Source organism: Eupeodes corollae, chromosome 3, assembly GCF_945859685.1.
Source record: "Eupeodes corollae chromosome 3, idEupCoro1.1, whole genome shotgun sequence".
Lineage (NCBI taxonomy): Eukaryota > Metazoa > Arthropoda > Insecta > Diptera > Syrphidae > Eupeodes > Eupeodes corollae.
In genome coordinates this window covers 133675822-133689028 of record NC_079149.1, presented here as the reverse complement: position 1 = coordinate 133689028, position 13207 = coordinate 133675822, and the positions used below count along the sequence as shown (strand labels likewise).

General features: G+C 38.9%; 2 protein-coding genes across 2 annotated transcripts in view; both read right to left on the bottom strand.

Moving 5' to 3' along the window:
• The window catches only part of LOC129949345 (WASH complex subunit 3), a 191588-nt gene that overhangs the window by 132945 nt on the left and 45436 nt on the right, over window positions 1-13207 (bottom strand). The gene's annotated exons all lie outside the window — the stretch shown is intronic.
• On the bottom strand, window positions 9922-11499 carry LOC129950817 (kelch-like protein 20). The gene is made up of 2 exons (XM_056062736.1): window positions 10916-11499; window positions 9922-10249 (listed from the first exon to the last, which is right to left on the bottom strand). The coding sequence occupies exons 1-2, from the start codon at window positions 11497-11499 to the stop codon at window positions 9922-9924; spliced, it is 912 nt and encodes a 303-aa protein (XP_055918711.1).

The window sequence follows — 13207 nt, the reverse complement described above, 5'->3', positions numbered from 1 at the left end:
CTGGAAGAATATTTTTCAAGTTCAAGCTTCAAGAATCAGCTGATGATTTGATGGAAAAGCTTATACCGCTATATAATACTTTTAGAACACTTCTCTTGCATGTACAAAGAAAAAGCTTTTTAAGTGCTGCCAAAAGTTCTTATTATTTTTTGTCAGTTTATGTTTCTGAGAACTCAAAAATGTTCGGTATAAATGTTCTGAAACTCTGGTGATACTTTTTCGCATTGTTAAAAATTCAAACAATTCATTACAATACTTAGTTATGGCTTCTGGAAAAATTGTGTTTTGGTAACTGAGAGCAATTAGTTGTTTTGGTGACTGAGAGCGATAAGTTAAATATCAAAACTATTTTGACTGTGATAGCATGCATTTAATTCCTATGGCTGAACTCGTAAACGTCAGGCGAAGCCAAAGCTGAAGCGTGTTTGTGATTCAGCCATAACCTTCACTTAAAAGGGTATTATGGAATATTCATTAGGAGAAGTAGAACTGTCAACCTTCTGTCACAACAAAATCAAAAAATAAAATAAATTGGGTGGCGCAACAGTCCATGAAGAACCAGGGCCTAGTGACTTACAACTCTCAACCATTCCTGTGTGCGAGTAATGTTGTCAGGAATGGAGGGGACCTACAGTTTATACGCCGATTCCGAACGGCTAATTTGAGAAAGCTCTTTTTCACGACAAGAGTTACTCTTGGAGAATTTGTCAATTCCTCGCAAGAGGCAGTACCCTTGAAAAGACTTCAGATGGCATAGGCAGGGATCGAACCCAAGACTTCTGGCATGACAGTCCAACGCACTAACCATCATGCCACGGGAACTACTAATAATAATAGATTTGATGGTGAACGGATTTTGCAGAGTTAATATACATATAAGGGGTTATTCATTTTTTGGGGTTATTTTTATTTTGGAATAAAAGATCTATTTCATTCAGCACTACCAACTTGAAACTACTTACTTAAGGTGGCTCTACAGTCCGGGGCGGACCTGGGCCTCAACCAACATGCGTCTCCAGCCAGGTCGGTCCCTAGCTAGCTGTCTCCAGTTTCGCACGCCAAGTTGGTTGAGGTCCTCTCCCACCTGGGTGCGCCACTTTCTCTGCTGGAGCGTTGATGTCCATCCGCTCTACATGGACTAGCCATCTAAGCTGTTGGACTTTAATTCTGCTAACAAGATCAGTGTCGCTCTACAGCCCGTACAGTTCGTCGTTATATCCTCTCCTCCATTCTCCATCTATGCGTACGGGATCAAAAATCACCCGAAGAATTTTTCTCTCGAAGCATCCTAAGACGATCTCATCTTTCTTTGACAGGGTCCAGGCCTCAGCGCCATAAATGAGAACCGGGATGATGAGTGTCTTATAGATGGTGATTTTAAATGCGCTAGAGAGGGCTTTACTTCTCAATTGCCTGCAAAGTCCAAAGAAGCAGCGGTTTGCAAGAGTTATTCTTCGTTTGATTTCAGCGCTGGTGTCGTTGTCTGCATTAATAGCGGTGCCTAGGTAGACAAAGTCCTTAACTACCTCAAAGTTATAGCTGTCCATGGTGACGTTTTGTCCAATACGTCGTCGTTCAGTGTCCTTTTTTGATGACAGCATATACTTGGTCTTGCCCTCATTGACCACTAAACCCATCTTCATCGCTTCCGTCGCAATGCTCAAAAACGCTCCACTGACATCATGCTTTGATCTTCCAATTATGTCAATATCATCTGCGTATCCTAGTAATTGGATGGATCTTTGGAAGATTGTGCCTCTAGTGTTGACGGTTGAGTTTTGCACAATTCTTTCCAGAACGATGTTGAAGAAGTCGCATGACAGTGCATCGCCTTGTCTAAAACCTTTTTTGACATCAAATGCATCGGTAAGATCTTTTCCGACCTTGATAGAGCAGCGTGCATTCTCCATCGTCATTCTGCACAAACGGATAAGTTTGACAGGGATGCCAAAACTAGACATTGCTCGGTAGAGCTCTTCCCTATAGATGCTGTCATACGCGGCTTTAAAATCGATAAAGAGATGGTGGGTATCGATTTGAAGCTCCTGGGTTTTTTCCAAGATCTGCCGTAGTGTGAATATTTGGTCGATAGTGGACTTTCCTGGTCTGAAGCCACACTGATAAGGACCAATCAGGTTGTTGACGAATGGCTTCAGACGTTCACATAATATGGCAGAGAGGATCTTATACGCAATGTTAAGGAGACTGATGCCTCTGTAGTTGGCGCAGTTTAGAGGGTCTCCTTTCTTATGTATCGGGCACACTATGCTGAGATTCCACTCATCGGGCATGCTTTCTTCCGACCATATTTTGCAGATGAGTTGGTGCATGCTCCGTACCAAGTCATCGCCTGCTGCTTTGAATAGTTCGGCAGCGATGCCGTCAGCTCCAGCAGCTTTGTTTGACTTAAGTTTAGATATAGCTATCTTCACTTCGTCAAGGCCGGGAAGGCAGAATTGTTGATCTGCGTCGCCGAGGTTGAGTGGTTCTATCTCTCTTACAGCGGAATTCCGTTCGTCATCGCCGTTATATAATTTGGAGAAGTGATCTTTCCATATTCTTAGCATCCACTGCGGTTCTACTACGATGTTCTCCTGATCGTCTTTACAGGCTTCGGTTCGTGGCTGGTACCCTTGGGAGGATTTTTTACCTTTTGGTAAAATTAACGAACCTCATTCCTGTTGTGACATCCCTCTATCTCCTCGATCACGCGCTTCTCATGCTCTCTTTTTTTTCCGTCTAAGAAGCCGGTGTTCCTCTCTCCTCTTCTGCTCGTAGAGCTCGCGAGCAGCTCTAGTCCTTTAGTGTAGCGCCGTTTTGTATGCCTCTTGTTTCGCTGCGTGCGCTTGCCGGCATTCTTCGTCAAACTAGGAGTTTCGCTGTGGTGGCTGTGTGAAACCTAGCACTTCAGGGGCGGCATCTCTGATAGTTGCAAGACAATGTTTCCACTGGTTTTCAATGCTTTATGCAGGCAGCATAGGACTTCTTAAGAGGTTATTAGAGACTCGATCGGAAGGACATGGCAGTCTCTTGCGATTGTAGCCGTCTAACGTCGAATCTTCTCACAGTACTTCCTTGTTTTGGCTTGGATCGGGATATCCGTAGCCGTACCTTGGCTCGACGAGGTAGTGGTCCGAGTCAATGTTGGCCTCTCGGAATGTTCGGATATCCTGTATACTGGAGAAGTGTCGTGCGTCGATCGCAATGTGGTCAATCTGGTTGACGGTTGATTGATCAGGAGATTTCCATTTCCCCTTGTGGATATTAAGGTGCGTGAACTGCGTACTAGCTACCAGAACGTCTCGTCCCGCAGCGAAATCGACCAGCCTGAATCCGTTGTCGGAGGTGGTGTCGTTTAGGCTGTATCTCCCGATTATGCCACCAAAGATGTCTTCTCTTCCTAGCTTGGCATTTAAATCTCGTAAGATAATTTTAATGTCATAGCCAGAGCACTGCTCATATGTCTTGTCCAAGAGCTCGAAGAATATGTGTTTGGTGTCTTCATCTTTCTCCTCTATTGGGGCATGCGCACATATTAGGCTTATGTTGGCGAATTTAGCCTTGATGCGGATTGTTGTGATGTGCTCGCTCACACTGTTGAAACTCAAGACTCTTTGCCTGAGTCTAGTTCCAACAACAAATCCACACCCAAATAGACGCTGTCTTTGTTCTCGGTAGCAGTCGCCGTAGTATATATCGTAGTCTTTTAGTTTGCGTTCGCCCGGTCCATCCCATCGCACTTCTTGGATGGTGGTAATATCTGCCTTGCAGCAGTTTAGGGCTTCCGCTAATTGTTCGGCTGCACCTGGTCTGTTAAGGGACCTAACATTCCACTTACATATCCGAAGTTCGTTGTCCTTATTTCGTTTGCGTGGGTTGTCAACAGTGAACGTGGCCAGGAAGTCACCTCGACGGCACAACCCCCAACCTGGAGGGGCAGATACTAAGTATAACTCCAAGCATGGGAAGCCGGATAAACCGCTCCTTACAGGCCTGGGCTTCGAATATGTCGAAGAAGCCCTATAAGGTGTTCACTAAGTAGTCCGACCTTACTGGAACTGTAGACGCCACCGTTGATTCCATCTCGAGAATTCGTCCGCTGCCGCCTGTATAAGGAGAGGTGCCTTAGTGGAAACACCTCTCCCCCCCCCTCTCGTTTGCTACCCCCAACAACTTTCCACTGGTGTTGGAACCCAATCTCCAGTTGAGGTAATAGAAACCCGATGTTCACCGCGGGGAGGTGCGAGAAGGAGTTGATAGACAGAGGTGAGTTTTGATAAAAACCTGTGGACGCTTGTGTCCTCTTGAATGCACATGTCTACCATTTGAACATCACTACTTGAAACTAAAAAATAAATAACGCTAGTGCATCTTTCTGTCAAGCATTATAATTATTATTTTTGTCTCAATGCGTTCTTTAATTGCTTTAAAATTGGCTTAAGAAACCTGTAAGGTATATGCATAACGGCTAGATAAAGCAATCATTGTTTTTCATCATTGAAATTTCTTTCGACATTAAAAAATAATTTAAAATGTTAAAATTGTGTTCTTTTTATTAAATATATTAAAATGAAGCTTCCAACGATGAAATCGTTTTGGATGTCCAGCTGATTTCTTATTTTATAATTTAAAACAACATCCTTAAGTCAACCCTAAAATAGAATTTTCTCAATCAAATTGACAGAAAGCAGGATAATGAAATGAACATAATTCAGTGTTTATCCTTAGCTATCAATCAAATTTGCTTTGAATACATTTTCTTCCTTTACTTCCTTCAGAATTCGATTCACAAACATTTCATCTTCACAGTTTTGACAGCAAAATCGAAAAATGCCTGTAAACAATTTTGTTTATATTTTTAATGGGGGTTTCCATGGGAAAATTCAGATTTCATTAGAAAACTGATTTTGTTTTTTTTTTTGTGGCACATTCAGAATTGTTTTTTTTGTCATTGTATTTGTGTAACTTCGTGTAATTGTTTTTTTTTTTTGTGAAATTAATTTTTTTACAATGATTTAAAGTAAAGAAGAGTAAATCTGCCAAAAAATCAAGATCTACAGGTTCTTAAATCAAAACTTTGAAACAGGTAAAATATTTGTTTTCACAGATCTAGATCAAAAATAAATTGATTTATTTTACCAATGGAAACTCATATGATGAAACGGAAATCTCTAGATCTCAGAAATATAAACTGATCAATTGTTTTTTAACGGAAAATTCAAAAATAGAGTGTTTTTGGACAAATTAATAGCAATTGGGACTTCCCCATAATTGTCACAGTAACACTGAGTGAGACTAAACTGAACTAAAGACAACGAACCAAACCACTCCATTGAATATTTTAATTCATTTCAAACCGTTGCTTAGTTTAAATTAATTTTGTTCTTCTTTTTAAAATAAACAAATCCTTAATTTATAAATACTTCAAATTGATTTTAGTCATCAACTTTGATCATATTTTCCAATGTACATATGTAGATAACTACCTCGTATTCTATTAACATAACACTAAAAACAAGGACGCTTCCAGAACAAATACGAGGAATAAACAATCTAGTTCTTTCTTTAAACAGGTAAATGTTCTTATGTACATATGTATATACTGCGATTAGATCTCTTAACAATTTATTAACATTCTAAAATCTAAAGACTTTTTTCACTTATAAATAGATCAGAACAATGACATCAACAGAAGTAGAAACATCTGCAAACAACGCGAAAACCATCTTAAGACGCAATGAAAATGCTAAGATTATTTTCGAAAGACTCCGGAAAGTCAATGAATTTTTCGACACTATCCTAATAACTGGTGAGGAAAATAAAAATAATCGCGTCAGTATCCAAGCTCACAGACTTGTCTTGAGTTCATTCAGTGAGTATTTCTTGGAAGTGTTTCGTGACGCTCAAACAGTTTTAAAAAAGAATGTCTTGGTTTTCCAAGGAATTCTCAGAGCTTCGGTAATGCTTAACTTAAAGTGAAGATGTTAATCGATGAATGTTGTAAATTTATTGAGGAAAACATAAATTATAGCAACTGCTTTGCATGGTTAAGAGTGGCTAGAGAATTAAATCTACAGGGACTACGAGCAATGTCTACAAAATTCGCTTGCAGGCATTTTGAAAAGATTTCAAAGGAAAAGGAAATGTTGACACTGAGTGCAGATGAACTACAGGATTTGCTATTCAATGACAATCCCTACGGTGACTTGGAGGAGCATATTTTTCGTTTCGTAGTAGAGTGGGTAAATTACGACAAAACAAACCGCAACGAATTCAGTATGAAGCTTCTTTCAATGGTGCGCTATCAGTATCTTACACCCAAGTTTATACTAGAAAATAGAAAGTCGGTTTATAATTTTTCTTCAGGCCAGGAATTGATGTACGATTGGTTAGAATGGCATTGGTCGGAGGAAAACAGACTAAGCGATCAGCAAAAACCTAATCTCACACAAAGAATAATACCTGTGGATGAATATAAAGAAAGGTTCCCTGCCGTGGTAGATATCTCGAATTCGGAACCAAAAGAAATTATTATTCAATTGTACAACCCAACAAAAGAAGCATGGTCGGTCCATAAGAAGATACTTCTTTTTAACACCAAAAGTTTAAATTCAACAATTGTGTTTGACAATTTAGCAACGAACTCCATCAAGTGCTTAAATTTAAACACTTTCGAATGGACTCAATTTTGTCCAATAAACTTTGTTCAAAATGTATGTCAGTTGGTAGAATTGAATGGTTATATTTATTCTTTTGGAGGTTTAAATAAACGTTGTTTTGTAGACCGTGTGAAAGCATATAATATTTCTACACACCAAGTACATGACGTCATATTTCCAGTTCTGCGTCAAACTAATATGAGTAAAATCACTGTACATAATGGAATTTTATACATTATGGATATGGTCGGTGGCTGTTTGCAAAGTTATGATGCCTCTTCAAATGAATGGACTACTAAGGTAATTGAAAAAAAAATGGTAAGGAATTTTGGGTTTGTTGCCCTGGAAGGATTTCTATACGTTAAAGGTGGTGAAAGAGGATGTTGCCAGCAAAAAACCGTTGAACGATATGATTTATCCAGTGGTACTTGGTCCGAAGTGTCATCATTGCCATATCCTTGCTCTCACATTAAAACTACAATATTTGAAAATAAAATTGTTATTTATGCTAAAACAATCACAAATGATGTTATTGCACAGTATGACATTCAAACTGATAGATGGGTTGTTTTAAATCCTTTGCCAATAAAAAGTTCTTCTAAAGTTCTACAATATGTTTTCTTACAACTAGAATTAATTAAGTTGTTTCTTTGTTCATTCATTTAGTTTTTTAGCAAAAATATGTATTTTGCAATTGATGTGTGTATTCTTGATACTTTTATACTTTTAAATGTAAATATGAATTTTATGACGAATAAATATTTAAAAAATACAATTAATTTTCTACTTATTTGCTTACGTTTGATGGCTTCCCATCCGTGGAGGGTCTCAGTCTGAGACCCATCGTGTGCAGTCACTTGCAAACTCCCTTCAGTTGGCGAGACCAAACGTTCTTGTCGTCAAAAGCAGTCGTCTCGAACCGGGGGGCTGGGATTCCAAGCAGTTGTGAAGAATTGTTAAAGATATTGCCCTCCAGTTTAACTCCACTCTTGCTCAGCATCTGTTCCAGAACTATGTTGAAGAAGTGATAGCACATCTCTTTGCCTGAACCCTGCATATATCTGGAATAGCTTGGATTAACTAATACGCATTGTACGTTGCATTGCTTATGTTGTAAAGTCATGCGGCTCAAGTGGATCAGTTTTTTTCGGGTTCCTGAGTTTCTAATAATGCCAATATAATATAGAATTTCAACAACATTTATGAATGAAATTTTTCTTAGTTTAGGAAAAATTGCTCTACTGCGCTGTCCTGTAGGTGCGGATCCATACGGGACCGTAGATAACACGAAGAACTTTTCTCTCTAAGCGACCCAAGGTGCTTTTGTCATAGTCGATGCTTCTGCACCGGATAGCAGGACGGGGATGATAAGGGTCTTATATGCTTTCTTAGTCCAAAAAAACAGTGGTTAGCAAGAGTCCGCCTCTGCCTCAATACTCAAAAAAGCCCCATTGACATCACGCTGAGTTCTTCCGATTATGTCAATGTCATCAGCATATTCCAGTAATTGGACAGACTTTTGAAAGATAGTGCCTCTAGTGTTGACGTGTAAGCTCTGCACTATCCTTTAAAGCACGATGTTAAAAAAAATCGCATGACAGCGCATCACCTTCTCTAAAACCTATCTTGACAGCGAGGTTTGGAAAACTGTTAAGTTGTTTCCAACCTTTATGGAGCAGCGTGAATTCTTTGTGGTCATCCTGCACAAACGGACGAGTTTGGCAGGGATGCCAAAACTAGACATGGCTCTATACAGCTCGTCCCTGTAGATGCGGTCATATGCGGCCTTTAAATCGATGAAAAGATGGTGGGTGGTGATTTGGTGTTCTTGGGTTTTTTTCCAGAAACTGCCGTAATGTGAATATTTGACCAACTGTGGACTTTCCTGGTCTAAAACCACACTGATAAGGACCTATCAGGTTGTTGACGATGGGCTTTAGACGTTCACATATTACGGCAGAGAAAATTCTATACGCAATGTTAAGTAGACTGATTCCTCTATAGTTGGTGCAGTTTAGAGGGTCTCCTTTTTTCAGGATCGGGCAAACAATACTGAGGATCCATTCATCGAGCATGCTTTCTTCCGACCATATCTTACAGATAAGTTGGTGCATGCTCTATCTCCAGCTGCTTTAAAGAGCTCGGCATTCGCTCCAGTGGCCTTATTAGACTTCAGTTTAGATATGGCAATCTTTACTTCGTCTAAGTCGGGAGAACGGGATTGTTGGCTTTCGTCGTCTATGTTGAATGGATCATCCTGCCTGACAGCGGAATTCAGTTCGTCGTCGCCGTTATACAGTCAGCAGAAGTGGTCCTTCCATATTCCTGTGAATTTCGTTTCACCTGTTCATAAAACTTTCGAACTTCATTTCTGCTTTTAAAGCTCTCAACATCTTCGACCGCACGCTTGTCATGCTCTCTCTTTTTCCTTCTGAGAAGTCGGCGCCTTTTCTGCTCATAGAGCTCATGAGCAGCTCTCGTCCTTTTATGCAGCGCCGCTTTGTGTTGTTTGGCTGCATTTGCCTGCCGACATTCCTCATCAAACCAGGGGTTCCCCACATCAGAGGCGGCTTCTCTGATCGCATCTTGGCAATGCTACCACTGGTTTTCGATACATTGTGTCGGTGGCAGAGAACTTCGAGACAGGTTACTTGTAACTCGGTCGGAAAATGATTTGGCGATCTCTGGCGATTGTAGCCGTTCGACGTTGTACCTTCTCCGAGCACCTCCCTGTTTAGCCTTGGCTACAACGAGGTAGTGGTCCGAGTCGATGTTAGCTCCTCGGAAAGCTCGTACATCCATGATGCTGGAAGCGTGTCTGGCGTCGATCGCAATATGGTCAATCTGGTTGACGGTAGATTGATCTGGAGAAGTCCAAGTTCCTTTGTGCATGTTGAGGTGTGCCAAATCTATGAGCCTGAATCCGTTATCGGAAGTGTTCTCGTGCAGGCTGTTCTTCTCGATCATTCCACCAAAGATGTCTTCCCTTCCTAGCTTGGCATTAAAATCGCCCAGGACTATTTTAATATCGTAGCTAGGACACTGCTCATATGTTTTGTCTAGGAGGTCGAAGAACATATCTTTGAATAAGAAAACATCTTATTTTTCTAGCACACAAATATTGGCACCATATATTAAATTTTTAAACAGTAATTTACATAAATATAAGTCAGTATTAGTACTTAGTAGGGAGGCCCTTTTGCTTTATAACAGCATCCAAACGCCTTGACATAGAATGCACCAAATGTTTGGTCGTTTTTTCTCACATAAGCACGTCGTGAGCCGTATGCTTCGGGTCATTGTCGTGCTGAATAGTGAACGAGCCTGTTAAGTTAAACTTTTCGGCACTTGTATATTCCAAACGTCTTTTCTGGTTAACTGGCGAAATCATTCGCTTACGCCTAGCAATACGTGCGTTGTATTGAGCTTCATGTAGTACTCTTCTTATATCGTCATAGGGTGAACTGATTTCCCAAATTTGAGGTTTTACTTTCACTTTCCGTACAATCAAAATCCAGTGCCTATTCGGTAGTTGGCGCCATTTAACAATAAATCTATCGTTAACTTTGTTCTGTCGATTATTTAACAGACTTTTAAATTAATTTTAAATTTAAAAAATTAACAAAACACAAAAACTTTAGGGAGCTTTTTTTAAAGTCAACTATTTGCTTAAAAAACAGTGCTGCGTGAAGCTTTTGCTTCATGTAACTCTAAAAGCGAACATTTTTGATCTCATGCATTATAGAATCTCACTCAAATATCGTTATCAAAATATTTCTTTCGTTTTTTTTTGAAAACACACGAACTCTTTTTTTGTAGAATGTTAGCCCATAATTGATGTATAATCTGTGTGATATATAAACGGACCTAAAAGCTGGGTTCTTAAAAAAATATAGCCGCCGCTCATAACCTTTTCTGCTTTCATCACCTGAATCGTTAAACTACTTTAATTGTATTAATAACTAAAGCTTACACTTACTGCCAACAAGATCTGCCTGCAAATCAAGAACAAAATAAAACCAATTCTTTAGCTGACATTGAAAAATGTAGATCTTAAGTTAAAATTGAATTGTTTCAAAAATTGGTCACAAATTAAAAAAGTCTTATAAATTTATTTACACACAATTTATTCTTAGAGATTATAATAATATTTGATTAAGAGTACATAAACTAGAAGAATAATAAGAACCATCCATTGTTAAAGTCCTCCAGATATCCCATGTATCGGAATCAATGTTATACTCGTCGAAAATTACCTCATTTGCAACGGTTTTGTGCAGATTACAATTTTACCATCGAAGCATACTGTTTTCATATGAGAACATGAGAACGACCATCCACGAGTTGATAAATTATAGCGCTTAACAACATTCTGTAGAACTCCTTGTTTTTCACCACCAATAACGTAAACAAATCCTTCAACTGCTACAAAGCCAAAGTTGCAAAGGGAATCTCGCTGAATTCTAATAGAAGTCCATTTCTTCAAAGAAACATCATAACATTGCAAAGATCGACTAAGAAAATCAATGATGTACAACACGCCATTGTAGGCAGCAATTTTGCTGGTCAGATTTGGTTGAGATGGCGGGATTACATCGTACCATTCGCGAGTTGAAGAATTATATATCTCGATAAAGTTTACAAATTGCCTTACATCCCAACCACCAAAAACACACCAATCTCCTTTTAAACTTACACCCTGACAAAATCCGCGCTTCCTTTTCATCGGCGGCAATTCAGACCACTGGAAGTTGAGCAGGTCCAAAAATTCGATGCTTGGCGTGGTGATGTTATTTTTAAGCTCTCCTCCAATCGCAAACAGCTTATTATCGATTACCATTGTTGAGAAGTACTTCTTCTCCTTCCAAAGGCATGTTCTTTTTTTTGTCAACCATGAAATTCCTTTCACTTGGAAGAGAATTTCACCAGAATATGAGACTTGTATAAACGCCAACTTGGATTTAGAATCTTCTTGAATGAGCTCACAATTCAGCGGCTCGTTTGATCGAGTTTACGGTAGCAGATGCCATCGAAGCCATCTTGTCATTAGATCAAAGCATTCGATAGTTTTGCAAACTGAGTTTATGTGTTCGACAATGAACATGGCAGGAAGATGTTGAAAACGCACCATTGACAAGAGTTCAAGTTTTAAATGTTCACGATTTGTTATGTCAAAGTTTATCCACGCCAACAACGATGAAAAGATACTTTTTCATGTTGTTCAATGATATTGTTGCAAAATAGAAGTTCTTTAAATTCCATTTCGTCGGCTTTCAGGAGCTCTGTTATTTTCTCCATATGATTGATAGTGTATTCCAGGGATTTCTCTTTCAGTCTTGATAAGTCCAACTCCTCAGCCAATCGATGTAGCGCTAGAGAATTGTCAGAATTGATGTTTTTCTCTAGGAACTCGCAACAACCGTCGATTAGATTGTTCACTTTAAAAAACGATGCAGCTCACAAAATTGCCTGAACCGATTCATGGCTCAATGCAATTGAACCCGTATAAAAGAAGTCGATGATTGCTTTCAAGGTCGCAGATTCGGTATGCACGAACTCCAAGACATTCTTCTTTAAAACGTTTTCGGCGTCATGAAATACTACTTGGAAATACCCACTCAATGCACTCAGGACTATTCGATGTGCCTGGATACTGACGGGATTGTTTCCCACTCCGGTGATCAGGACAGTGTCGAATAATTCATTAGACGAGTAGAAGCTCTGGAGTTGTTTGAATATAATTACAACGTTTTCCTCGCATTTGAAAATCGATTCATCATTTTTCAAAGGTTCACTTATCGATGTCATTATCTAAACAAGGAATAAAAAGGATATTTAGTTAAGGATCTCGAATTATTTTTCTCATTCACTTACTTGCAATAAAATTAGTGAATTATAATCAGTTTAGTTTGCTTCACTCTTTTGAGATCAAATTCAATTTTCGAATGTAACAGGTTAAAGGAAACATAACAACCTCAGAAGTAAACAAAAATAAAATAACTCGATCGTTTATATTTTTAAATTGTCAAGAGAAGCATCGTTATAGCGGATAATAGTAGAACTAAAAAGCAATTATCCCCATAAGGGTGGTTAAACATTATGGTATCTTCTATTTTTAAATCCCGAGTAGTCGTTTTTGTGTTCGCCGTTCAAAGTATAGAGGAATTATATTATTAAACTATTATATTATAATATATTTTCTCCATGGCTAAAAGACAGTTATTTAGATAAAATTAACCATATCAATATATTAAGTGGTTTCAAGTTGGTAGCGCTGGCATTTGGTACTTTTCATGCGTAGCTGTCATTTGAAGTGTCGTTAAGTTAGTACTTGCTTGCTTGTTTTTTAATCTCAGCTGGCAAAGTCGTTTTTTTTTTTGTGCTATACAGAAGTCTTCTGAAATGAACATAATAACAGTTTTTCTTTAAGATAGAATTACAAATATAATTTCATTTTTCAAGCTGGTAGTGCTTACATTTTATATTTGTCAAACTCAGCTGTCGTTTCAAGCGTTAAAAGATTAGTTAGTACTAATCTTGTTGAAAAT